This window comes from Mauremys mutica, chromosome 14 (assembly GCF_020497125.1).
Source record: "Mauremys mutica isolate MM-2020 ecotype Southern chromosome 14, ASM2049712v1, whole genome shotgun sequence".
In the NCBI taxonomy this organism is placed as follows: Eukaryota; Metazoa; Chordata; order Testudines; family Geoemydidae; genus Mauremys; species Mauremys mutica.
Genome location: NC_059085.1, coordinates 35,758,908 through 35,785,206, shown reverse-complemented (window position 1 = coordinate 35,785,206; position 26,299 = coordinate 35,758,908). Strand labels below are relative to the sequence as shown.

General features: G+C 41.5%; 1 protein-coding gene and 1 long non-coding RNA gene across 3 annotated transcripts in view; one reads left to right on the top strand and one right to left on the bottom strand.

Annotated features, from left to right (window-relative positions):
• Nucleotides 1-5,698, bottom strand: part of CDYL2 (chromodomain Y like 2) — an 80,894-nt gene extending 75,196 nt beyond the window's left edge. Inside the window, exon 1 of the mRNA XM_044986917.1 lies at nt 5,598-5,698. Coding sequence (XP_044842852.1) covers nt 5,598-5,621 — 24 coding nt within the window. The 5' untranslated portion in view covers nt 5,622-5,698. The remainder of the gene's footprint in view (nt 1-5,597) is intronic.
• The window catches only part of LOC123349143, a 208,156-nt gene that overhangs the window by 144,402 nt on the left and 37,455 nt on the right, over nt 1-26,299 (top strand). The window contains exons 1-2 of one of the 2 annotated variants that reach the window (XR_006573393.1): nt 5,703-6,551; nt 24,003-24,137. This is a non-coding gene — a long non-coding RNA (uncharacterized LOC123349143). Of the gene's footprint in view, nt 1-5,702; nt 6,552-24,002; nt 24,138-26,299 lie in introns of those variants that run through there. The other variant, XR_006573394.1, reaches the window with a different exon arrangement.

Here is a 26,299-nt window from a genome sequence, read left to right as displayed (position 1 = left end):
AAAGCATTCTCTTTAGCAGCAGTTTTGCTTAAATGTAATAAGGCCAGATCAGCAGCCAGTGTAAATAGGCTTATTTCTATTGCAATCGGCATTACAGTCAATAGAGGTATACCAATTTACACCAGCTGAGAATCTGTCTCGATATACTATATTTTTCTGCCCTCACTCCAATAGAATTTTCATTATTTATACAATCATTTGCTCCTGAAGTCATCATTCTCTGCTTGTGACATCACACATATTCCCACAACAACCAATTGTTATGTCAATAAAGAGGTTGACTTCCGTTTGGAAATAAGTATATTTACTTCTTAAACAAACATTCTGTTTCAAGTAAGTCGCCTCTGTAAAGAAAAAGGAGGGCATAAAATTGTTTTAAAATAGATTCCCCCTTCCCAAATGTTTTCCATAAGATAACAGCAGTTTAAAGTGTGGCTCTATACTGAAAAGTGACTCCATGAAAAGAGCATTGTGTGCTTCCATCTTTATTACGGACTGGTAATCACATTAGCTCAGTTTACAAGCCAAAAGTCAATTTCTAAACCCTAGTTCTGTAAACTCAAACGGGAATGTGAAATTCAAGTTGTAGTCTTTCTGATTTACACATCAAGACAGGTTACAAATATTCTGTGGGCCATATTCTGCCCTCATTTACATCTGTGGAGCACCACTGTTGTCAGATTCTGTCCTCACTGATAGCTGTGCAGTGAGCACAGGTATAATTGAGAGAAGAATTTGACACTGCAACTCTGTTGGAGCTTAATTAACAATCCTGTTGATGATGTGAGTGGGAATAGACTGCAGCTCACTCTCACATAGCCGTATTAACAGGAGTAAAATGTAGTTAAATCTTATTTTTGTCACTGATGTAGGTAGACATGAATATACATTGGCATTGTATCTCTTGATTAAGACAGTTTCATTTTTAAAAAGTCACTTTTCCAAGTAAAATAGCACTTTAGTGGCTAATAGTTTTAAATAATGATGAAATTACTGTGGTCCAGAGATATCTACCTGCCACATTCCTCTCGAGAGACTTAGCTGCTAATTCATTACATCGCTGAATTAAGATACTGTTTAATAAACTACCATAATTGGAATTTCCAATAGTTTTAAAGAACTATGAGAAAATGTTTAAGTTTTGATCTCATTGTTCCAAAAGCTCTGATTATGTTGGTTTATTATAAACAATGAGAAAATATAGAAAATTTTAGATCAAAATAAAAACTACACTTCAAAACAAAAACGCCCGTGATCTTCAAAAGCTTCTGCATGTTATTGATAAATGATATCAGATATCATCATCATAAACCAGAGCTTATGTTTTATTGCACTAAATTGCATTCTCTTTGCTAGAAAAAACTTGTGTGCAGTGGTTTGAAGTACAAGTTTTGTTTCTTATACTGTCATCTCATATTTAATACCAGTGCAATAGCCTTCTTAAGCGACCTAATTCTGTTAAGAGTGGGTCTTAAGTGTTGGAACTGAACTCAAGATGGAGAATACAAAAGGATATACCAAGGCAATGACAGCAAAACTCATAGCACCAATGAGCAACGTTGAAATTTACTCTTATTTGACCTATTCTCTGTTACTGAGATTAATAAAGACATTATATCAATACATTCAACAAGTTGTCTAAACAACTAGAAAGCTCAACAGTGCTATGCTACTGAAGGTCACTGTGGATATGCTGTTGCCAAAATTTGTATTTAAATTTTTATTGGTCTAAATACTGTGCTATGTATTTCTTAAATATATAAAAAGATTACATCTCCTGAGAAAATATTGACGTAATAAAGAACCTCCTCACCCACCGGGAGAAGCTCAGAGTCATAATTACGTCAAAACAAGCAAACCAGAACCGGCCTTTTGTTCAACCTGTGAATGCATAGCTGTGCTTGAGATTCTATTCTATTCTATTCCGGTTCTTACACTGTGCTCATCATCGTAATGTCTGAGTGCCTCTCCACACTTCAATTTAATCTAAAATTTCTTAAAAGGAAAACCTTAACTGAATTTCTACACAAAAAAGAATATTTGTTTCTGTTGTCTTCAAAATTAGCACCTACTTTCTAATAATATCTGATGCAAGATATTCTCAAGTGTAACACATCTTGATTCGAAGATACACAAACCTAGAACCCTATTATCAGTAAGCATAGAAATCTCTAGGGATGCTCTTCATTTTGTAGAATAAATGAAAACTAATTTGTAATCCTAAAGAAATAGAACGTATTTCAAGCAGAGATGACTAGAAGCCATTTGATATTGAAAAGTGTAGCAGGACAACATAAAATATTATTGTTGTTTTGGCTGTAATCTTCATTTCCTTTAACCGCGACACATGCGCTAAATTTATCTTCAAGCCAACACCGTGTTGAAAAAAAATCTGTTTTAAAAATAATTGAACAATACAAAATGGATGAATTGTTATATATATAAAATCACATATCTAGTTTGCACTGAATTACATTTCTCATATGTTACATAATGTAGATACAACCAAGGAAAAATGTTAACATGGGTTAGATGGGTAATAACACAGTGTACTCTTTTTAGTCATAACTACTGTAACCATAATCAGCTGTAGTAAAATCATTTTTAGACAATACCAATTGCTTACTAATACAGAGGTAACTGCTCTTGCCTGATTCATTGAACTTCAGTAAAAATTTTGAAGGACTGAGATATTGTTAAGGCAGTTCTACACATACTTAGTAGATTCATAAGGTGTATCTACAATTAAAAATGTTATGCAGGGTGCTTTAAGCCCCAGATCATTCAGAAGAGCAGCCTGTTGAAGGTGACAATCATAAGCTATTTAATATGCATCTTGACATCAGAACATTTTAGCTGGCCAAAAAAGCAACAAAACAATGCCACATACAACCAAAAAATAAGGTATGGACTCCAAACACACCACATGTTCATGGTGATAACATCATCTCTCATGCTACCTAACTGATATTTGACATCACTACCTACTCAACTGTTAGAAGCCTCTTTCTAACGACTTCAGAAAACCCAAAGAGATCTTTAGATGTGGGGGATTATGTGTGCGTGTGTGGGAAAGTTTAGCAGTCATTTAACCAGAGCCTAACAACTGCCAACTTGCAGCATATCAGAATATAAACTATTCAGCTTTCCAGGCTCTGGCCCCAGTCACAAGTACCTTCACAGTAGAAAGGTTTTTACACCGCATAGATTGAATTGCTAACTTAAGCACTATACATACGTTTCCCAGCAGCTTGACATAAATGCAGTGATGTAACACCATGTACCATCTCAGAAGGTCATGTTCTAGACATATCAACAAAGTAGAGGTGGAGATCCATTCTTTCACTGACCTGTCCTGATGAATTCAACTCTTCTCTATTATATATTGATAATCAAAAACAGTCCAAAGGGAATGATCAAGAATAATCCACAGGCTGCAAACTACAGCATTCAACATTGCCTAAATTAAGTTCATGGTACAGTCAAAGATGGCTTCACAGCCTAGACTAGAGCCTTTAAAATGATCATGCTTCTATGTGCTTCCTAGGTTGCAAGTCTGGATTTCACATAGCATTTTCATGGCACGTTGTTACTTACAAAATTTCCACACAATACACAATATTAAACGCAGAGCCCATCTCCCATTTCTATAGGCTATCTGCTCATTCAGAGTAACACAGGACTCATAAAAGAGCACAGATTTTAATTAATGAATAGGAGCTGTAATAACACAGCCAGTGTCAATGTTAGCGGTATGTGTTTGTTTCCTTCCAGAACCAATCTAAACGTACTGAAATGTCTCTGGGATGCAAGTTTACCTAAAACTTCTCCATGCTTCCCAGAAGTTACAAATAGGCAGTAAAAGAAGAGCCCAACCAAACCTTTACTTCACTGAAAGTTATGGGCCAAAGTCATCCTTGATAGATCTCCTATAGACTACAATGGAGTCAGAGCACAGATAAAGTTGACACAATGCCGTTAATAACTAATTACAAACTGACACTACAAAATCTATGAAGAACCAGGGAAAATAAGTTGACAATATTAATTTAGATCAGTACACATCTCTGAGCATATCTCACCTATAAGAGTCCAAGTTCTACTTACTTCAAGGAAACTTAAAGTCCAGTTCAGCACAAGAAAAACACAACTGATCAATATCGTACATTAATTACGCCCTTTGTAAGGGGATTTCAAAGGCAACAGCCACGGTAAAAGGGAAAAGTTGATCACAGATCTTGAGAGTTTTGGATGCAAGACCTCAAATTCTATGATCAAAATAGAGAACATGCCTAACTACTCTTACTGCACCAGACCCAGGCGCATCCTGGTATATGAGCGCTGCAGAAACCTTGACACTTGGATGGAACTGGAACATGACAATTTTTGGTTGCAAGTCTCACATTGTACAGTTTAAACAAAGAAGAAGTCTAGCCATTCCAATTTCACTGAGAAAAGATGGACCTTGATGCATCCTGATTCAGTAGCAGTTATAGGACCAGATATGATTTTTTTTTAATTTCAATGATGGAATTTGGGGCTTGGAGCACATTTTGACAAGATTCAGCTGAATCCATTCGCTGGACCCAGGTATTTGCAGTGCCTGGGTCCAAATTCTCTTGTGGACCAGCAGGAGGGACTAGACTTGCTCTTGCTTTGGACATTTAAAATTGGGTGCTCGGGGTCAAAATCTGGCTGGATCCAGCAAGACCCTACAGCCAGATTTGTTTTTTTAGTCGGAAGTCCGGCGCTTTTCTTTCTTTTTTTTCTTTCTGACGCAGTAGGAGCAGCCAGACTTGTGCATGGTACAAATTGGGAGCCTGGAACCAAAGACGGGAAGGATGCAACGAGCTCCAGCTTTTCCCTTCCTCCCTTGGCCGCTGAGGTCCAACCAGCCACCAGAGACATGCCAAACTTTGACAGCCACCGCCCCCCCCCGCGGCTGCCCCGATCCCCTCCCCGCAAAGCCCCCGATCTCTCCCCCACCCCCAGCCGCCCCCCAGGCGCAAGGTGAAGCAGCCGGGCGTCTGGCTCCTGCACTTTGCACGGCCGGGCGCGGAGCCGCCTCCATCCCTGCGCCTCCCTCCCCAGCAGCGCCGCGGCGCATTTCCCCCTCTCCTCCGCACTAATCTGCAGATTCAGCACGTCCAGCGCCGCCGCTGACTTTACCTGGACTTTCTCCACTCTCCGGGCGGCTGACACCTCCCATCCTACCGCTAACTCCGGCTCGCGCTCACTCCTTCCTCCTTCTCCCTCCTGCAAGGCCTGCTGCGCTCCAGCCCCACGGAAAGTAGGGAGCGCGAGAGGCAGGGGGAGCCAGGCAGGGGGAGGGAGGGGAGCGCTCCATCCCGGGCCCCCCCCCACAACCCCCGCGCACACGCCAGCCCGGCTCCCCCCACCCCCGCCTGGGCGATTTCCTCCCCTCTTCAGGAACTACCCAGGCTCCGCTAAGCGTTTCCGAAACAAACCCCCCGCCGCTGCTGCCGCCGCCGCTGCTGCTGGCTGCTGCCTCCGCTCCCCGCCCGCCCTTGCCCGCTGCCCGCCCGGCTGCGGCGCGCAGCTGGCCCGGGGCTGCCCCCACCCCCCTGTCCCCGTACCTCGTAAAGGTCCCCCGAAGCCATGCTGGGCTGCGGGACTTGGCTTCTCGGCTGCCTCCTCGCCACCTCTCCCTCTGTCTCCCCCGCTCGCCGTGGAGTAAACTGTGTTTTGCAGAATGACAGGCGCTGGGGCCGGCTGTGCGCAGAATCAGAGGCGAGGAGAGACGGCGAGAGAGGGAGGCAGCAGCAGCAGCAGCGGCGGGCGGCGGGGCTGGCTGGCGTAACCAGCTCTGGAGCGGGGCGCTGCGCTCTGTGGCTTCTCTCGCGCTGGCTTCAGCCACCCCCCCTCCCCAGTCCCCCCGCCAGCCTAGGGGAGGGCGAGGGGGAGGGTTGCACCCGCCACACGCCGCAGGGAAAGTCCCCGGGCCCTCCGACGTGCCGCCTCCCCGGACACCCGGGTGCGCTTCAAACTCCTTCCACGGCCAAAAAGGAAAGAGCGAGGGGGGGAGCCCGGACCTGTGGTGACACCACACCGGCTCAGCCAGGGCAGGGCAGCTAGGCGGGAGATAGACCGGCCTCCAGCCCAAGGTCAAGGCAGGCTGTGGGGCTTGCAGGGTGGCAGTGGAGTGTTAGGGGTTTCTGGGAGCACGGGGGAGGTGGTGGGTGCCATCTCCCTCAGGGACAGGATGGCCACCATGAAGGAACCCAAGGTGGCCAGGGCTTACTTCAAGCCCCATCCACCCAAGGACTGCTATCAAGGACATGGAGGTCTCATAACCCTCAATGGCCACCTGTAGGGAACGATGAGACAATGGCACCCTTCCAACCCCTCTCCCCTTTCCTTCTGCTCCACTGGCCGCTGACTTCCTCCATGTCCCACCGCATCAACGGCCACCACCAGGAAAATGGAGGTTTTCGCATTGCTTTTTTCAACCATCCCACACTTGGAGTGGCCACCATCAATGGAGCTGCCCATGACTAGTTTCAAGATTCTCCTCCAGTAGATACAGACAGGTAGTCAATGTCATGAAACAATGTCTTTATGGAGAGCGAAATATGGAACAGATTCTCCGTTCCACTTTGCTCCTTTCTTGGAGCATGGAAGGCTCACCAACTTGCTCTGAAAGGCATTTACCCCCTTCTTCCCAGCTCACACCCCCTTTATTTGAGGTCAGGAGACGTTCAGAGAAATTTCTCAGAAGAGGAAACGTGCTAGGTACCTTGTGTTCCACCTCTGCTTTGCCTCTAATCTGAAATGTTAGGGAAACCCATTAGGGTTTGGATACCGTGCAGAGGATGAGGGGAATCCACTGAGTGAAGGAGTCTTAGATCCTGAGTAATGTCAGCCTGATACCATTTTATTAGAACAGAAAGGTGCTAGCAGACTAGGATGGATCAGCTTTGCCCTTGGGCAAGGTTGTCCAGGAAAAAAGCAACTGGGGATTCCAGCTGAATGGATTCTGATGGGACATACTCTAGAATGCCCAGACTAGGAGTTTTCCCCCTAGACCTGTTTAGCCACCATTCCCCAGGAATGTGGTGAACACCCATGGAGCCTCTGCTTTGCATAGGATGGGATGGGAGCTGCATTTTTTGTGTGCAAAGAAACCATCCGGAAATGGGCTACATTTTGGAGAAACTGATTAAAACGTTAGAGGAGACAAAAGACTCTTTTGCAATTGGGTGCCATTACAGTAACATAAATGATTCTCCTGAGACTTCACAACCCCAGATCTACCCAACCAGAGGGACTTATCCCCCCAGCTAAAAAGTGATAATCTTCTCAATAACAGCTTTCTTGACAATGGAGAAGAAAGCAAGTAGATTCTGATTTGATGAAACCATTTCATCTTGACTTCATAGAGACCCTGTTGTCAGCAGCACTGTGTTACCTGGTTTCAGATTTGATGTTTTCACCTCTCTACAAGTCACCATTGACCTGTAAATAGCATGGTCCTTGTCACAGTGCCTTGACAGATGACATGGATGCTGTCAGGTGTGGCTATGTTTTTGCCCTGTTTTCTGTTTACCCTCACTTGGTTAGTATTTGTCATTTTGGTTGTATGATCTCATCCTTTTGACTGTTTCTGTAATACACATGAATGTGAGATTTGTTAAGAGAGAGAGATTTGAATAGAAGGTGGAAGCCAGTGATTAAATATTATATAGTAATTCTACTTTGTTACTAGTAAATATGGTTATTTTTGGCATTGCATTGTCTTCTGAATTTTCATTTACAATGAAGGATTCAAATAGAATAAGTACTAAATACTGTTGTAAGTAACAGAAATTTACCAATGCTCAGTACTTACAATTGATTGTGTATTCTCTTTTACCATGACAATAGGAAATATTTATATATATCTTGACTGACTATTCAACCTACCAGTATCCTGAATTGTGAATATTACATCTAGTGATTATGAACTTGCCAGCTAACCAGATTAGTATTGACTTTTGGGTCAATAAAAACTATATAGTATAGTATTTTGGAGCTTAAAGCCATTTATGATTCATGTGGTCTACTGGATGATATAATCAATTTTAAATTCCTAAAAACAAAGCTAGATTGTTTACCGAAAAGTTAATAGCCAGAGCTCTGTTCTAGGCTTATCAATTTGCCAGCAATATTTGAATTTTTTGAGATCTGATATTTAAGTAGTAACATGTTGAAAGGATTAAGAAATATCATAAACTACCCGTGAATAGAACATAATTAGTAATTGACACAGTAGAAATGCCTTTATGCCCAAGAAATGTATTACTTGATAATCACACCCAATGGTTTTGCCTTGATGTTATTGTAGAACTCCTTTGTCAGAGAACAAATACATTATTTTGTGCTAAAGTAAACTGAGATTGGTAGTTTACGATAGCAACTCAGCTCTTTAGAATGCTCCCTGAGCAGAATGCTCCTTAGATGTAGATAAATTTTAATTAATTGCCCTTAAGAATCTAGTTTGTGGGACACATGCCTACCATTGTGCTCTTTTCCACAGCAAAAAACCCAAAATGGCAGTCAAAACAAGTGAGTCACTTCTCAAGTGAGTCCTGTGACTTCCGTTTCATAATTTTTTCTAAGAATTAATTTCAAAGATGTCTTAAAAATGTCCCTTCTCTAGTTGTTGAAGAACATGCATTGATACCTCTTGGTACATCTCAATAATCTAAACGATATCTCTAGTCTTCCATGTCATCTTGTTATTAAACCAATGAGAATTAGAACAACCACCCTCTAGTCACACTTTGAGAAACTTTTAGGACGTGGTTTATATTTTAAATGTGCTTGCAGAAATATTACATTGTGTTTAGGTTAAGTGGACATTGTCGACAAAATTGCTATAGAAGATGCTATAGTACAAGTTGGATCATAAGCCAGGCAAGCATTACGTGTTGGATACTTTAAAAAGAGGAATGCTTTAGTGAATACTTTGAAGAGGGGAAACATCTTTTTCCTGATTACTCATTCCTTGTTTTTAGAATATGCAGTCCCTTGGGTATGCAGTAAAGTGTGAGTCAATATTAAGGAGTAGGAAGAGGACTTTTATGGATATTTAACCCATGAAAAGTTGATTATGGTCTGAGTGTTTTTTTCACTCCTATAAGTGAATTTGGCAAAAAACAACAACAAATGCATGAGATGTTTATCTGCTTAGTGAAACACACACTTGTTTTTAATGCATCAGTTTGTATGAGTAATATCCATTTGAGTCTTTCTGAATAAACCAGAAAGAATGTTTGACAACAATGGAAATTTATTATTAAACTGTGTTTCAGTTTCTGTGGACAGTTTTTACAGGGAGTAATTTTTTAAAAATCTTAACAGTTGTTTTTAAATTTAAGAATATACATTTTTATTCTGAAGTCAAGTTACTGCAAAATTACAGTTACGTTGTAAAAATCACATATTTTTGGACACTATTACAAACACTAGACTGAACATTAATTGCAAAATATGCACTTTTCATCCTCTTAATCATGTCCCACTCCCTTCCATTTCCCGTCCTAAGAGACAGTGGAAGGAAGGCAGAGAGATTCTGAGGATGATGTAAAGTGATCACACAGTGTTTCTGGTTTGATTAGATATTTTGGGTTCCAGCAGTACTCTCAGTTCAATATCTCTCAAACTGGCAGAATCTTTCAAAATGGAAGAAACTTGTTAAGTGAAACCATTGTACTATTTTTAGTTTAAAAATAGAGTAGCATGCCTGTGATATTGATTTATTGATTGTTCATAGTACGCTCAATGCTGTGTAAATACCATATAGCCAACAATATAGTTCCTGCCCCAAGGACCTTACAGTCTAAGCCCCAGTCTTGCAATGAACTCTGTGTGGGTGGGCCACTCTACTCCTACGGAACCCAGTGCAGGATCAAGGCATAAGGGCATAAACCATACATTTAATCACTATTGAGCAAAATGCTTTCTACTGTGATTAGTCCTATAGACTTCAGTGTGTCTGCAATTGGCAGTAAATAGTAAGTTTAGCAAGATCAGGCCTTAAATTAGAGACAGGTAATACGGTCTTAACATATAGGATATATAGGGTGGATGGTGGGGCGTTTGTCAGGTTATCATAGAGAAGCACCATAAATAACTGAATTGTGTTTTAAAGAGCAGTGAGAATGAAAAGAGGAAAGACATTAGATGAAGAAGGAGAGGGAGTGAGTGAGTTATAATCTGGGGCAGGAAGGAAAAAAGGCATGAAGATGAGATTGGAGAAGGATACAGAAGAGGGCATTCAGGAAGGAGGGTTGGGATGAGCAGAAGTAATGGGAATGGGACTAGGGGACCAAGAGACCAAAGATATAGGTAAGGACACAGCTGTGCTAAACTTTGAAGATGAGAAATTTGATAATGATGCAAAAAAGAGGAGGGAAGCCCTTGAAAGGATCTGAAGAAGGGAGTGACATGATCCAAGTGGAACATGAGAGTGTTTTAGCAGCAGCAGTAGTTTGGAAATACAGTAGAGGAATGAGGTGAGGAAAAGGAGTCCATAAACATGGAGATTTCAGGAAGAAACGTTAGAGGTGACCAAAGCATGGACAGGTGTCTTAGCAGTGAGGGTGAAGAGGAAGGAATGGGTTTTAGAGATCTTGTAAAGGAAGAATTGACAGGATATGGCAATTGTCTAGCGTAGGAGAGAGGAATGTTTATTGTGACACCATTGTTTTGCATTTGGTGATGAGCAGGAAAATGGAAGTTTTGATACAGCTGGAGAAATGCAATTGGTGTTCACATTTTGATTTTGAACTGGTGAGGAAAGATGCCAGAAATACTGTCAAACGCATGAGACCAAACCGAGGCTGGACAGCAAGATACAGGAATCATCATCTTAGAGATGGTAGCTAAAAGTGCACGAGTAGGTGAGTATGAAGGCAAAATAGGAGGGGATCAAGTTTGGGTCACTAATTTGTACATTTTGTAGAGGGAGAAAATGGATTTGAAAAAAGGAGTATTCTTTGTACTCATGAAAATGCTGAACAGTCTTCATTTCAAAGGTAAACAAATGGTTGTGATCATTTGGTTCTAATTCTAAATTCAAAAGATGTTCACTAAATTGTATACAATGCAAATCTTTATAAATTAAAGAAACATTTAAAAAGGCTACCCAACATATCACAGTGTATTTAAAACAAATATAAGGTAAGAATAAGTAATACAAATATCATTTGAGAAAATGGACAGGATTCCATCTATCTTTTTAGGCATTAATACTCTAACAACTTTGTATAGAACTTAAGGACAGAGTGAATCCAATGATTTTCATATGCAACTGAATGGAGTTCTTTCAGCATTGAAAATATACTTTAATTGCAATTGTTGTTAAGAGCCACTTTAATTTGTACAACCCTGTTCCATTAGAGTATGCTTGCTGCTTTTCACAGAAATTATGGTATGGCTTAATACTATTTTGTCTTTCTGTTTTGTGGGAATAACTCAACACTTTGACCCTGGATGTGTGAGAAAATGGATGCTAAGACAAATATCTAGTAAACCATCCTGAGATGTCTGTCATAACAAGCCATACCCTGAATCAGAATCTAATAAGACAATGTTATATATTCTTACTGCCATCCATATAGCCTTAGGAATTAAGGAAGAGGAGGCCTGACTACCAGAGACTGGAAATCCATTTGTATACAATACTAGATAAGTGACAAGGAAATAGGTGGAGATATTTTTTTCTAATACTTTCACTTAATTTGGGATTAGTTTGAGGGGTTAAAGATAGAAATGAAAGACAAAAGGAATAATAGAGGAAGATAGACCCTATTGGACAGTTATCTACTTTGGAAAATGTGTCAGGTCAGAGACAGCTCATAGCCCTGATATTGCAAGTTAATCCATTTGATCTATTGACTTTAATGGATCTCTGTCCAGCATAAGGACCTATCAATTGTTATCCCCAAAACAGAATTTGCATACCCCAGAATTGATAACCTGTTTACTTGTTATAACCAATCTGTTTTCATTAGGTATGGGTATCCAAGGTGCCTAAGGAAATACTTGGAGGACGTGGATACAGCCTTCTGATAAATGGTTGACATACGCAGTATTATTTCCAAAACAAGATGCCTTTTATTGATACAAATAACATTCCTTGACAAAATAACAATCTAAACACAAATCCCTTATAACAAGTTAAAGTAATTCAAACCACATTGCCTTATAGTTGTAAATGATACGAAGTGGCCGGTCCCTGCTTACGGTGATCAGTCATTCATGGGTAGTTAAGAGCAATTTTTAGATGTTCATTAGGTTTTACATATATAAATCTCTTTCACAAGCAACACACAGACATACATCTTTATTAACCCCCATACACACTTATGTCCATTAACATACTATACTATGCTATAACTATTACTTTGGCAGACTTACTCAGATGACTGCACAATATCTTCTCCTGTTTTTTCTCTCTCACGCCTCTGATGCATCCTTCTCTTGTCATTCTGCTTGCAGCTTCTTCTCCTTCATCTCATCCTCACCACCTTCACACCTTTCTCTGCCTTCTTAGCTCTCTGCTCAGCTGCTTTCTCAACCTCTTTTCAAGCCTGTCAGCTCTCAACTGTCAGCAGTCAACTGCCACACTGACCTTTATACTATTTCAATTCTATTTTTAAACATGACATCATACCATATGACTATTATTTCATCTGTCAATCATTGTTTACCACCTTCTTTTCCCCACCAGTTCTACTATGTGACCTTTAGTCTATATTCTAAATAGCTCACAGTGTTATGATCTGTTTATCACCTTTTCTCGCCAATTTGATTTTTAGTGCTATGTGACCTTTAGCCTCCATTTAACAGTGGAGTGATGCTTGCTTATTTAAAATGGAAGCCGGGGACACAAAATGGAAGCCAGGGACACAAAATAGAGTTTCTCTGGTATTACTATGTGGATCAGTTTGATGGACTGGAACTGTATAGGAAAAATCAGGAAAAGACTCAGAGAAGGCTGCAGTGATTTTAAAAAAATAAGGCATGGAGTGATGGACCATAAGAAAATAAAGCAGAGATACTATATGCCATTGCTATGCCATATAGAAAAAGAAAGGACAGAAATTACCCTAGAGACATCACTAGAGAAAGAGACATCACTGTCAAAACAGTGTTTTCCGGAACAAATGAAAGTACCATTCTGTAATGGCAGTCACTGAAAAGAATAAGAAGAAAACATGGTAGTGGGAGAACTTGTCGCCAGGACAGATAACTCATGATTAGTTTCTGATGTGAGTCAGTGGAAAGTACATTGCTGATTCATTATCATCACAACCACATTCAGCCACTGCAGAAGATGCATTACCAGCAGGTATCCCTGTTCTAGGACAAGTATGATCATGAAGGACCTATCCAAACCCTATTGAAACTAATGGGATTTTTTCCTCTGAGTTCTATGGGCTTTGGATCGGAGCATGGATTCTACCCAGGTTACTAGTTAATCTCTCCCTCTTTTTTTTTTGATTCCCTTAGCTGTATTTACCATTCATTGTACCACCTACAATCTTATTTTAGAAGTGTAGGCCACCTTCCTGCACTAATGCCAGAAAATAATTACTTTAGTTTCTTCTCCGCTATTGAGATATCTCTTACCTAGCTTTCCACCTGAACACACATGTTCTTTTTCAGGTTGCTCTCTGTGACACCAAGAATACATCTTTTCAGATTCTGCTCCATCTTGTTTGCAAGTGCAGTTGTATCTACTCACATGTCATGATAGAGAATAGACAGATGCCAAAACATTTTTGTTTCAGCAGACAGGAGGCTTGCTCCATAGACAAAATACCTAATAAAGAGGGAAAATAGTAGAACACGTAGATCAGGTGGTTGTCAGTGTCATATAGAAAATTACTGTACTATACTACAAAAAGCTGTTAAAAATGACAGTTCAATGGCTGAATTTTTGCAAGAGTAAGGAAATGCTCAGATGACACAAAGAAGGGGCAGATGAGAAGCATTCTTTTTTAAGGTTTCAGAGGGGTAGCTGTGTTAGTCCGTATCAGCAAAAGCAACGAGGAGTCCTTGTGGCACCTTAGAGACTAATAAATTTATTTTGGCATACGCTTTTGTGAGCTAGAACCCACTTCATCAGATGCATGGAGTGGAAAATACAGTAGCAGGTATAAATACATAGTGCATGAAAAGATGGGAGTTGCCTTACCAATGTGGGGGTCAGTCTAATGAGACAATTCAATTAATTCTCCAGTATGTCCTAAACATAAAATGAGAGAACATGATCAAAGACATTAGTTAACTGTCTAACTTTTATAGGAATAGAAATTTGCAAGTCTGAAATGGATGGCTATGGTGGTCTATTCATCAAGCAGAGGTGACACATATTGGAGGGGCATGGGGAGTCACGTTCCCCCCCCCACCCCTGCGATTTACTGCTTGTCTTGTACTGAGCATGCTCACGTGGACAGAGCATGCTCAGTAACACTGCTGAAGCTGACTGCCCTCCTTCTGCACCCCCACTCTCAGCAAGCATGGGTCATATCTGCTATCAAGCTGTGCATGAAATAATATAAGCAGCTTAGAATTGCAGAAGTTATAATGGAATAAGGAAATTGAAATGTATGCCATGCCAAAATAGAGAAAATGTTAAGAGTGGACATGCTGTCTGGACATAACAGCCATACGGGGTCAGACCAATGGTTCATTTAGCACTGCATCCTGTCTTCCAACAGTGATCAGTGCCAGATGCTTCAGAGGGAATGAACAGAACAGGGAAATTTACTGAGTGATCAATCCATCCCCTGTAGACCAGACCCAGCTTCTGGCAGTCAGAGATTTAGGGTCACCCACAGCAAGACATATTAGTATCATTAAGAAGGAGCCATCTGTAGACAGACAAGTTGGAAAACACAAGTAGAACTACCTGAACTAAATAAGAGTCACTTCCTGAGAAAACATCTGCCATCTTCACCCTACATACCAATAGGTCTTGATATAATAAAGCACAGAAATAGGTTGATAGCTTGTCCCTCCTGACATTTCATTTTAAAACAATGTAGTACCAACAAGCTTCCAATATCTACTACTATGTAGATATTTCAAATTATGTTCAAATTTCAGGGATAATAACATTTTATATGACAGGTTTCAGAGTAGCAGCCGTGTTAGTCTGTATCCGTAAAAAGAACAGGAGTACTTGTGGCACCTTAAAGACTAACAAATTTATTTTAGCATGAGCTTTCGTGAGCTACAGCTCACTTCTTCGGATGCATAGAATGGAACACAGAGACAGGAGATATTTATACATACAGAGAACATGAAAAGGTGGAAGTATGCATAACAACAGGAAAAGTCACGAAAGCTCATGCTAAAATAAATTTGTTAGTCTTTAAGGTGCCACAAGTGCTCCTGAACATTTTATATGTTAACCCAGAGTATGTTTCTTCTTTGTTCATTTTTCAGTCATGGATTCAAATTAGGGGTCTGTGTTTTTAATTGCAACCCACAAAAATTCTGTTGCACACATAGTATTTGTTACAGTGGCACAATAGTAAGAAATCTGTGGGTTTAAATATGCCAGTGGCTCTGAAGCCAGGCCAGGACACATGTCATTTCAGAAAAAAGAACCACTAAAGACATATTGATGCAATTTCTTTGCTAATGGGCAGTACACACAAAGAATAATGCAAAAATCATAATTTTGTTGTATTTATTACTATGTTTAATATTAATTATTTGCACATGTGCAGTTTCTTTCATCTGAGACTCTCAAAGTACTTTCCATATGTATGGTTGTTTTATTATTCCTAATTTACGGATGGGAAAGTTCAAACGCGGCAAAGCTAAATGATTTTCCCAAGCGCATGAAGAGTTGCAAAGGCAGGGATGGAACCCAGGTCTCCTAACTCTGAATTAATTGTGCTTCCTGCATTACTATTTTATTTTATTTTTTATTTTGAAGAAACCTCTCTTGCAGTTAAAGAGGTCCTGGACATTGGAGAATTACCATAGATTTCACTTTGATTGCTTTTAGGAAAAACACATGCATTGGAACCTCAAAATAAATGGGGAAAAAAGTGTGGTTGGTAAGGATTGCAATAGTGGCTCAAAATATTACTATTACTTGTGAACTAGACATGAATAATCTACTCTTGTCTAGGAGCTTGAAGCAAAGGTCTGTTGGATGTTGCCAAATACGAAAAAGATTCTTTAGGCTAGGCAAGAGGAAATGGAGAGGATTGAGTCTATATGAAGTCTATTCTGAGATTTATTCTGTGATTAGTTATGTAGATGGAGGCTCCAGCTATCTTGTTGGCCTTGTGGGTATTTATGAGAAGTTTGTGAAACTGGAGATTAAAAAAGGCAGAAATAAGTCCCTTTTGATTTATTTTATTGAATATATTGTCTGATTTTAGACAGTAGATTGTATATGGTGCTTTATATTTTAGTCAGACCCATATTGATCTTTAAAAATAGTAATTTATTACATGTTTGTTAATTACTTATTATTAGAGTGGGTGCACTAAAATATTATCAGCTAGTAGAACTCTCCATTTATGTATAGGGAATATTGCTGGAATTGATAGTAGCTATACAACAGGAATTATGTTTTTAAGTGTGACCACTGTAAGTGACTATTCAGTGTTATAGTGCATACTTAAGTATGCTTATTCATGGGACCAATCCTCAGGACTACTATTGAGAGTAAGGATTACAAGACTGGGCATTGAAAATGTAGTAAAATAGCCTAAAAACCATTCTCATGCAGTTTTTATGAAAGAGAATCTCCAAAAAAGCAGATATCCTGTTGGTCATGTTCTCAGATATTAGGTAGGTACTGCTTATATACTGGGATGCTTAGTCTGTGAAATTAAATTCAGCTGTAAATTTCAAAATTATGAGAATTTCAGGTGGACTCCACAAAGGTGCTTGGACACGTAAGTCCCATTGTTATGCACCACTGCGCAGCACAAAACTTTTGCTTGGCTGCCATCTAACCCTGCAGATGCCTAAATTCACTGAGTGCCGAAGCTTTTGTAATAAAAGCTCCCTAGGAACCTATGTTTCTGACTCTGAGCATGTGCACTGCTGCCTCCCTCTAGGTGCCCAGGCACCTATCTCCCATCTAAGCCCCAGAGCAAGTCAGAAACTGTGGAAGATAGGCATTCAGTGTCCTTAGTTGCTTGTGCAGGCCCAATCCAGTAGCTGTGCTACCACAGGCTGTGTAACACCACACAAGATGTAGGGAGGAAGAGGCGGAGCTCCCTTATTGCCTTTAGCCTGGTGTATAGGGTACTCATCCAGGATGTAGGAAACCCCTGGTTCAAGTCCCCTCCCCGACTCCTTCTAAGTGGGAGACAGGATTTGAACAGAGATCTGTGATCTCTCAGGTGAGTCCTCTAGGTTGTAGAGTTACTCAGTGCTTTCTGTGGCCCAGTTAATATTTAATCATTCAATTATTTAATTAAAGTGAAACAACGTCAATGGCAGAGATTGAGGGAGAGCCACATTGGAATATTTTATAGTCTAGTGATTAGTGCATTTACCTGAGGTGGCTGATCCCTGTCCAGGCCCTTCTCCCGCTCAGGAGGAGCAGGGACTTGAATTGGGGTCTCCCACATCCTGGGTGAGCATCTATGACAGAGTGCTGGGAATTAACAGGTGAGCGTGCCCCCTGATCACTCTGGCATTAATTGGCTGCTCCAGAGAGGGCTGATTGGGGGGATGAAAAGTAATTATAGTAGGCTAGGTGAACTAAAGGATTAATTAGCCCATCAGCAGAGGACTGATAAAAAGGCACAGGAACAAAGTGAAAGAGCATGGTAAGCTCAGCATGGAGTCAGAGAGATCTGCAGGAAGGGAAACGTCTTCTCTTGGGCCCTGGGAAAAGGTCTGAGGATACAAGGGACATTGTACGTAGTGTTGCTGAATTAAACTGTAAAGATGTTGGTGGAGGGATCTGAAATAAACAGCACAGTGTGGATATCTAACCAGTGGGGTCTGAGCAAGTTTCTGTGATACCACGGAGCAGGGGCAGCGTGCCAGCCTGTCACAGCAGCCTGTCCACTTGACTAAAAGTTATAAGGGAGAGTGTCCTCCTCTTCCCCCTCACTGTTTTGTTTCAAGGATTGCATGTGTCTTAGGCATTCGGTCACCTGACTTCCCTGGCTCATGGATGGCAAGCAGACATAGGTGCCTCCCTGGAGCCCAGATTTAGGTGCCTATCTTTGTGAGATGGGTGGGGCTTAGGCCACACCCCTCTCCTCTCTCTCTCTCTCTCTTATTGGCTAGTTTAGGCCTCTCTTCACCTATTGCTGGCCTTGTGGTACACATTCTGAGGTGCTGATTGCTCCCTATTAATTGAATAGAAACCTAGGCACCTCACTCAGGCTTTATGGATGGCGGAGTTGTTCCTGTGATTTCCTAAGTCAGTGGTGGGCAACCTGCAGCCCATCAGGGTAATCCGCTGTTGGGCCGTGAGACAGTTTGTTTACATTGACTGTCCTCAGGCATGACCGCCTGCAGCTCCCAGTGGCTGTGATTCACCATTCCTGGCCCATGGGAGCTGTGGGAAGTGGCAGCCAACACGTCCCTGCAGCCACTGGGAGCTGCGGGCAGCCATGCCTGCAGACAGTCAATGTAAACAAACTATCTCGCAGCCCAACAGCGGATTACCCTGATGGGCTGCAGGTCGCCCCCCACTGTTCTAAGTGCTTAAGAGCTAGGTGCCCCGACACTCAGCATTGCCTACATCCCTTGTGGATCCTACTCTTCATTTTTATAATTTTTCCACCCAGAATGACTTGAATTTAGTAAAAATTTGAAATTCATCCAAAGAACTCGACCCTTTCCATGTTAAAAGTGATTTACAAATAGTAACCAATCTAATTTACCTTGTTTTTAATGGAGATTATATAAGGGTGTGGCCAACTATCTATGTCTGTGATAGGTATTGGCTAATCCACATGCTTAATAAGGTGGCTTTCTGGGGTAATGATGAAATGACTTCTTGGAGCCTGAGTTAAAAGGAATAAGCTAACTAATAAGCCTAATTAAAATTGAGAGCATGATTCTCCTCATATTTCCACTAGTGTAAATCAGGAGTAACTGTGTAGAAGTTAATGAAGTTCCATTGATGTAAAACCAGAGTAAGAAGAGAATCAGGCCCGAATCTTTAAGCACAAAAGCAGGCTTCCAACACAACTAAGGTCTTTAAATACAAATTGGGACATCTTAACTGCTTGAAAGCTAGATTCCCAGAAGGTGTACATTGGTGACTTCTGTGAAGCTACACCTATTTACATCATCTGAGAATTTGGTTCAGAGTCTTCATCTGGAGATAAAATCATGTGTGCTGGCAGCCATCAAGGAGCTTTTATCAGCTGAGTTTCCATCATCCAGTCTTACTCCACACTCTTGAGCACATTGACTTAAAGAGCATTTATGTACCAACTCAAAATCACAATGTAATTGGCTTCCAATCCCACTATTGTGGTTTATACTATTTCTTCCTTCCTGATGGAACAATCTTTGACACCGACTCCCTACCTCCTCTTTTCCTTTGTCTGGATTTTACCTTTAACTTCTGTAATGAAGGCGAACACCAGAAGTGAAATCCTACCCTCCTGCTTTTCACCATTGAAGTCAATGGGTGTTTTCTAATTCAATGAGTCCAGGATTTCACCCTAGCTGTCAATATGCTTCTTAGAGACAAGGTTTAATCCTTCTGTCTGCAAAACACTTTGTTAGGTCTGCATGTTGTGTTACAGGGACATACTGATAAAATAATTAGAACCCAAAGAAAAGGCTCTGAGATTTTTTTTTGCAGGATCCTTAACTGCAGTCATAAAGGTTTTTTTACTTTTTGAAATTTTTAATTTTTAATGTCATGTTAGTACACGGGTATACAAAATAAAGCGATCAAATTATTTTGTGTGGGTGAAGATAATCTACAGTTTCGAACAGCAAATAGTAATTAAATGGGGTGGTGGCAGAATGTACCCTTTACTAGAGCAGCTGCTATCCACATTCTTCTACTGTCTTCCTTCACTGCATTTTGTACAAAGTACTAGTGCAACTTTAAAGAAAAGAGGAAGGGAGTAGGTAAAGCTGCCAGATAATCATGAGAGTGTTGTGCATGAGTTGCCTGTGTTTATTATGATATGATTGTGCTGCTCTCAGACTAATAAAATGTGTGATTGCAGATCCTCTGCTAATAAAGTAAACCTGTAATTGGGCATTCAGAATTTGTAAGTGGCCAGTCTCTGAATTGTGCAGCTGTATGTTCACATCTGCGGTAATCTCAGCTACTTGGGAGTCTGCGACTAGCGGATCGTTTGAGTTCAAGGGTTCTGGGCTGTAGCGTGCTATGCTGATTGGGTGTCTGGTGCCACTGACAGCCTGGCCAGCGGGTGGTTGAAAGACTAGCTAGAACAACACAAATGACATGTTGTGATCAGCACTGTGTGAAGGCTGATGGACCGGTCAATCAAAATGATGTTCACAGCTATACCTTAATCTTTAGGTGTAAAGATATTCCTAAACCCACATCTTGAAATTTTCTGAAAGATCAGCAGTTCAAATCCATTTCAGGTCAATAGTGACCCAAAGATGTAATAATCTGATAGCTGTTTGGTGACCTGCGTGAAGTGAGTTTGGGGGCCTCAGTCCCATTTGTACTGGATGTTTTCCAGTTCACAAAAACCAGTAACTCTTTTGGAGGCAGTATTAGAAGACAGGCCAGGGATTGAATGGACATAGCAACAGAACTCCTATCACTCCTGGTCTGTGTAAGCCCCAAAGGCTTCATAGGTCACTCTGTCTGGGCATAGTTTATTCTGCAGCAGAAGTCTCACTTTCCCCCCACATAATAAGCCAGTTTCTTGGTGGCAAATTATAGAGCTGCCCAAGAGGAAGAGAGATTGTACCAATGAGTGGTAAACTAACCCCCCCTTCCGACCCCCCATCCCTCAGCACAGTCCGTTTGTCCACTTCCTGCTTAACAACCTTTGGGATTAATTTCTCTGCGTAGCTTCATTTTAGGGACAGCAGGTGGTTGGGTCCAGTTTATATGCTGAATGTAAACAATAACAACAAAATCAATGGGAGTGAGATTAGGCTCCGGAGGGCTCCCTCTTTCTAATGCGGATTCTGTTCCTTCAATTATGAATGAGTCCATCCTCACTACTCTAAATGTTGTGTTTTGGGGGTCTTTGCTAATATAGGAGAATTCTGAGGGGCTTCCTACCTCCAATACAGTATGGGCCACACAGCTACTTCCTTCCTTCTTTTTTATTACTGACTACAGGCAGGGAGCTAATAGCATGGGAGAGCTCCAAATGTCTGGCTATGCCCATGTTCAAATCTTTCCTTACCTGACGCTTATTCGGCCATCCAGGGAAGAGCCTGATCCTGTGTTAGGACATGAGGGACAGACTATGAATATGAAGGGGCCATGTCATCTCTCCAGAGGCAGTATCACTCTGATGCTGAGGCTCATTTTGCCTGGGTCTGTTCCTAGGGGTTGTAAAATGCCAGCTTACAGGGAAAATGGTAATTTTTAACAGTTTGTCACTCAGCTATGCCCGAATGTGTGATTTCACAGGATAAAGAAAAGGCACTTCTCTAGCCTGAGGGCTGAACAACCTTTACAATAATAAGCTTCTGCTCTGGTATTGTGTAGTGGTATCTGAGTGATGTAGTTCATGAAGCCAGACTGAACAAGAATACCACATTACAACTGGTAAATTTATTTTTAAGATACTAATCTTCTAACTTCCATGTCTGTGATAGATGATGTGAGAACAGTCTCAAGTACACCCTGAATACTAAATCATTTATATATGCCACTGTTCAGTGTTCACCTTCCAGGGAGGAAACACTTCTGCCCCTTTTCACACCTTTGCTTTTCTTTCATGCACTTCTCTTCTAGTTCCTCTGCTGAGAAGAGGTGGGACAGAGCTGAGCCTCTCCTCCCTGCCCCCAAAGAATGAAATGAGCAGGAGGAGATGCTACTGCTGTCAGACGTCTTGCTCCGAATCTCTCTCAGGAAAGTTCAAGGACCATATTGGGATGAATATATAAAAATATTCCAAGAAATAAGAGATGGAAAAGATTTATTACTGTAGGTTTCTCTCCCTGGCCAGTATGAGATTGTTCTTCCAGTGTTTGGTCCATCTACTTTCAGTTGTCCCAAGCAATGAGGTCTTCATCAGTTCCACACACTACTAGATCTCACCATTAGGAAGTCTTTCCTAATGCTCAGCCAATGGTCCCACTTCATGACATTATCCTTATTTACATGTTATTTGTCCACTCCTAGACATCCCCTCCTAGGAATTTTCTCTTCTTTGGTTCTTTGTTTTTGCCCATTTCTCTCCATATAAATATTTCTATTGTGTTCATCGTTAGGTTATCTAGGGACCGTGTTCCAGTGCCATACAGAAGAGATATGTAATATTTTGCTAGAAGTTGGAACTCCCCTTTAGGATCTAAAGGCCTTTGAGATCAATAGGAAAGCTCCCATTAATTTCAGTGGGATTAGGATCAGCCCCTTAAGAAACTATCTTTGTGATATAAGAGGTTTTACTCCTACACCAAATACCTGAGGGCCCATCTGCTTTGAATGCCAATGAAAAGATATGGGTCTTGCACTGTACCCTAACAGTGCTGGTTTCATGCTGCTCATCATTCCATTTCTTCTTTCTCTTTCTTATTGTGTGTAAATCCTCCCCTCTTTCCACCGCCTTTATTACCACTTTCTCTCCCACAATGTCTCTGACTATTCCTCCTCATCTCTCTCTCCCCCCACCCTTCCCAGAGTGGAAGGATCTCTTGATCCATGTAGTAGGGGAAGGGGTGCTGAAGCATGTTCAGTCTGGCTTCATGAACTACATGACTCAGATACCACTACACACTGGGAGATATCATTTGGAGTGGAAGAACCTGTACCCACCATTGCTCCAACAGCTCATAGGCCTTCCCAGTATAGCATGCACTACTACTGCTGCTTGGGTAGCAGTATGCAGCTGGCTCTTTAGAGAGTTCATGTTCAACTCTTATCTGGCATGATCCTAATTTTTTCCTGAGCAATGCAAGCAAGAGAGGGGAAATGGTCATTTTTAACAGTTTATAAATTAGCGAAACCTGAATGCAAAACAGGGGCGGCTCTAGGAATTTGGCCGCCCCAAGCATGGCGGCACGCTGCAGGGGGCGCGCTGCCGGTCGCCGGTCCCACGGCTCCGGGGGACCTCTTGCAGACGTGCCTGCGGAGGGTCCGCTGGTCCCGCGGCTCCGGTGGAGCATCCGCAGGCATGCCTGCGGGAGATCCACCCTAGCCGCGGGACCAGCGAACCCTCCGCAGTCATGCCTGCGGGAGGTCCGCTGGTCCCGCGGCTCCGGTGGACCTCCCACAGGCATGACTGCGGAAGGTCCGCCGGAGCCACCTGCTGCCCTCCCGGCAAAATGCCGCCCCAAGCGCGCGCTTGGCGCGCTGGGGTCTGGAGCCGGCCCTGATGCAAAAGAAAAGGCACTTGTCTATCCAGAGTGCTTTCTCCCTACTGAATTTCAAGGCCCTGCTGCAAACTATGGAGATTTGTGAAGTTTATAACAAACAAACAACTATTTGCAGAATCTTTTATAATGGAAAATGGTAGGCAATGTAAATATAGAGGTTACTAAAGGCAATAATGTTAAAGTTTTAAAAATAATTTCTGCCTTTGAAAGGATAAACCAGGGAGAAAAATATTTATGTTCTGACTGTCGAGCAAAGATTTGGGTAAGCCACATACATGAAAATGAATCATGAGCTGCCTAATGTGAATGACTGTTGATCCAAGTCTGTTCTGTAGCAATTAAATTCACAGATCACAAGCACAGAGCAGTTGTTTAACTCCCAAGAAATGGGAGATGTGTTTGTTCATCAATTTATTTTAAGAGTGCTTTGTGAGCCTTTAAGATAAAGGGTGCAATATATAAAAAGGTACATTTTATGATTTTTTCAGATCCAGAGTGGTGATGCACTGAACTGAATTTTCCTGCTCTACTGCACAGAGGTTCTCTACTGACACACAGACCTTTTATTGATGCAAAAACGTGCAGAATTCCCCCTGGAAAAAAGATACCAAAACTGGGGAAAGGTACAGTATACATTGAACTACAGGTACTTTTGCATGCAAAACCATTCAGTGTCCCCCCAGCTCTCTCTGGGAACTGTCCTATTTATTGCTTTGGGTTGGATTTTTCCCTGCAGACACAGGAAAATGCAAATTGCACCTCCCTGGTCCTGTGGTGGCAAGTGTGCTGGATGGGGGATTCCCCTAGTGCAGGTGGTAGTGCTGCAGGAATGAGCAGGACTGAACTCCAGCAGAGATTCCTTAGGAGCCCTTCAGTGAAGGTTGCCTGAGAGATGGTGTGATGGGTCATGTGTCCCATACTGGCAAATAAAGGATTAATTAGTGCCTAGGTAACCCATCAGGCTACACCTGGGGGAGGGAAGAAGGGCAGGCCTAATTTAGTATCGCCAGCTGAGAAGGAGGATAGGGCACCATACAGGTAGAGGCTGGGAGCAGCCTTGAGAAAACAATAGAGAGTTGAGAAGAAGCTGCACAAAGACAGCAGGTGTAGTGGTGGTTGCAGTCCTTCTGAGAGATGCCAATAAATGGGAAAAGGTAGGAGCAGCCCAGGGAAGTGGCAAAGGATTGTAAGGAATATCCCTTAGCTGCCTAACACACAGGGACCCTGCTGGAACTCGGAGGAAAGGAGAGGGCAGACCTGGGTTCTCCTCCCCTTCCCCCAGCCATAGGGGAAGTACAAGCCTCAAGACTAAAAGAGGCAAAGATTGATGAGTACTATATGGAAGCTGAAGGCCTGTCATAAAGGTTATTAGACTTTGGGTTTTTTTCTGTCTGGACTTTTCTGCTACCCTGAATGTGAAAGGTGACCTGGCCGGAGGGTTGGGACATAGAAGCTGCAGACCCAGGACCATAGGGACTAGAGTGAAAGAACACCATCAACCTCTTGTCATGGTTTGTGGGGGTGTTTCAGTGGTGATTTTACCCCCATTACAGATGCTTAATCCAGTCCTCTTCCACCTGTGTAGGTGATGCTCCTTCTGAGCCAATCCCATCCAATTTGGGGCTGCCTGGGCTGCTTCTGGGCCCTCTCAGTGGAGTGGGATTAGCAGGAAGCTGACATCACTACTTCTGGTGAACATACCAAGGTCAGTAGCTGCTAGGCCCTTAATTAGAAAAGTAAAACTCCCTCATGTAGTTGCTCAGAAATTTTCTATCAAAACTTTAGTTTGACAAAAAATGGCTTTTTGAATAAAGAGAAATTTCTGTGGCCAAAAAATTCCATTTCTGTCAACAATTTTAGGGTTTTCATCCAAAAAATGAAAATTTGAAAATGTAAGTTTTTGGCAACCAACTTTGTTTTGGTTTTTGACAGAAACATTTTCATCAACATTTTTCACAAGAGAAAAATATTATTTTGCAACCAGTTCTGCTCCCTAATGTTGGCCTTTTCAGATAGGTAGAGCTCACCTGTTAGAGGCTGCGTCTATACAGCTTCAGCTAGCAGGGTAAAAACTACTTTTTTACTCTCTAGGCTTTCATGATTGCTCAGTGCAGTGCTTCTGTGTCAGCTGTCAGTTATAAACCATTTTTTTAAGACAATAGGAATGAGACCGCCCTATCGTTACACACGCTTACCAGCATTTCTTATACAGAGAAAGCTAAATGTGCTTAGAATGTTTTTACTTTAGGGATATTCTAATTTAATTTTTGGTAAAAAGTGTTAAAAGAAAGCTGGCCTGTCTTCTAGCATACATTACAAACACTGAAGTACTCCAAAGTGCAGTAGGGTGCTTTATGCTGCTAATAATTGAGTGATCTTTATGTTAACACAACTTGCAAGAAGGTTTAATGCCACTTTAGTGACATTAATATATTCAAGAGTTATATTAATAAGTATTTTGAGTCATAGCTCAGCTTTAAAATGTAATTACATGTTCCTCATACTGTTGCTATAGTCCAATAAATTCTGCCTTTTCATTCAAAAATTGTCTATGGTGAAACTAGCTGCAGTTCCATTCTTTGTTACCCATAAAGCCACATCTTGAAGTCATTGGGTTTGCACCAGTGTAGCAGAGCGGAGTGTGGTAGCACGTGACAAAAACTCAGCTTTCCATATATTGTTCTTATTGTAACTGACAAACCTATTTTTCATTATTTCTGTATCAGAAAAATTAAGTAAAATGTGCAAAATTGTGTTTTTTAAACCACAATTGTTGGAAAATAGC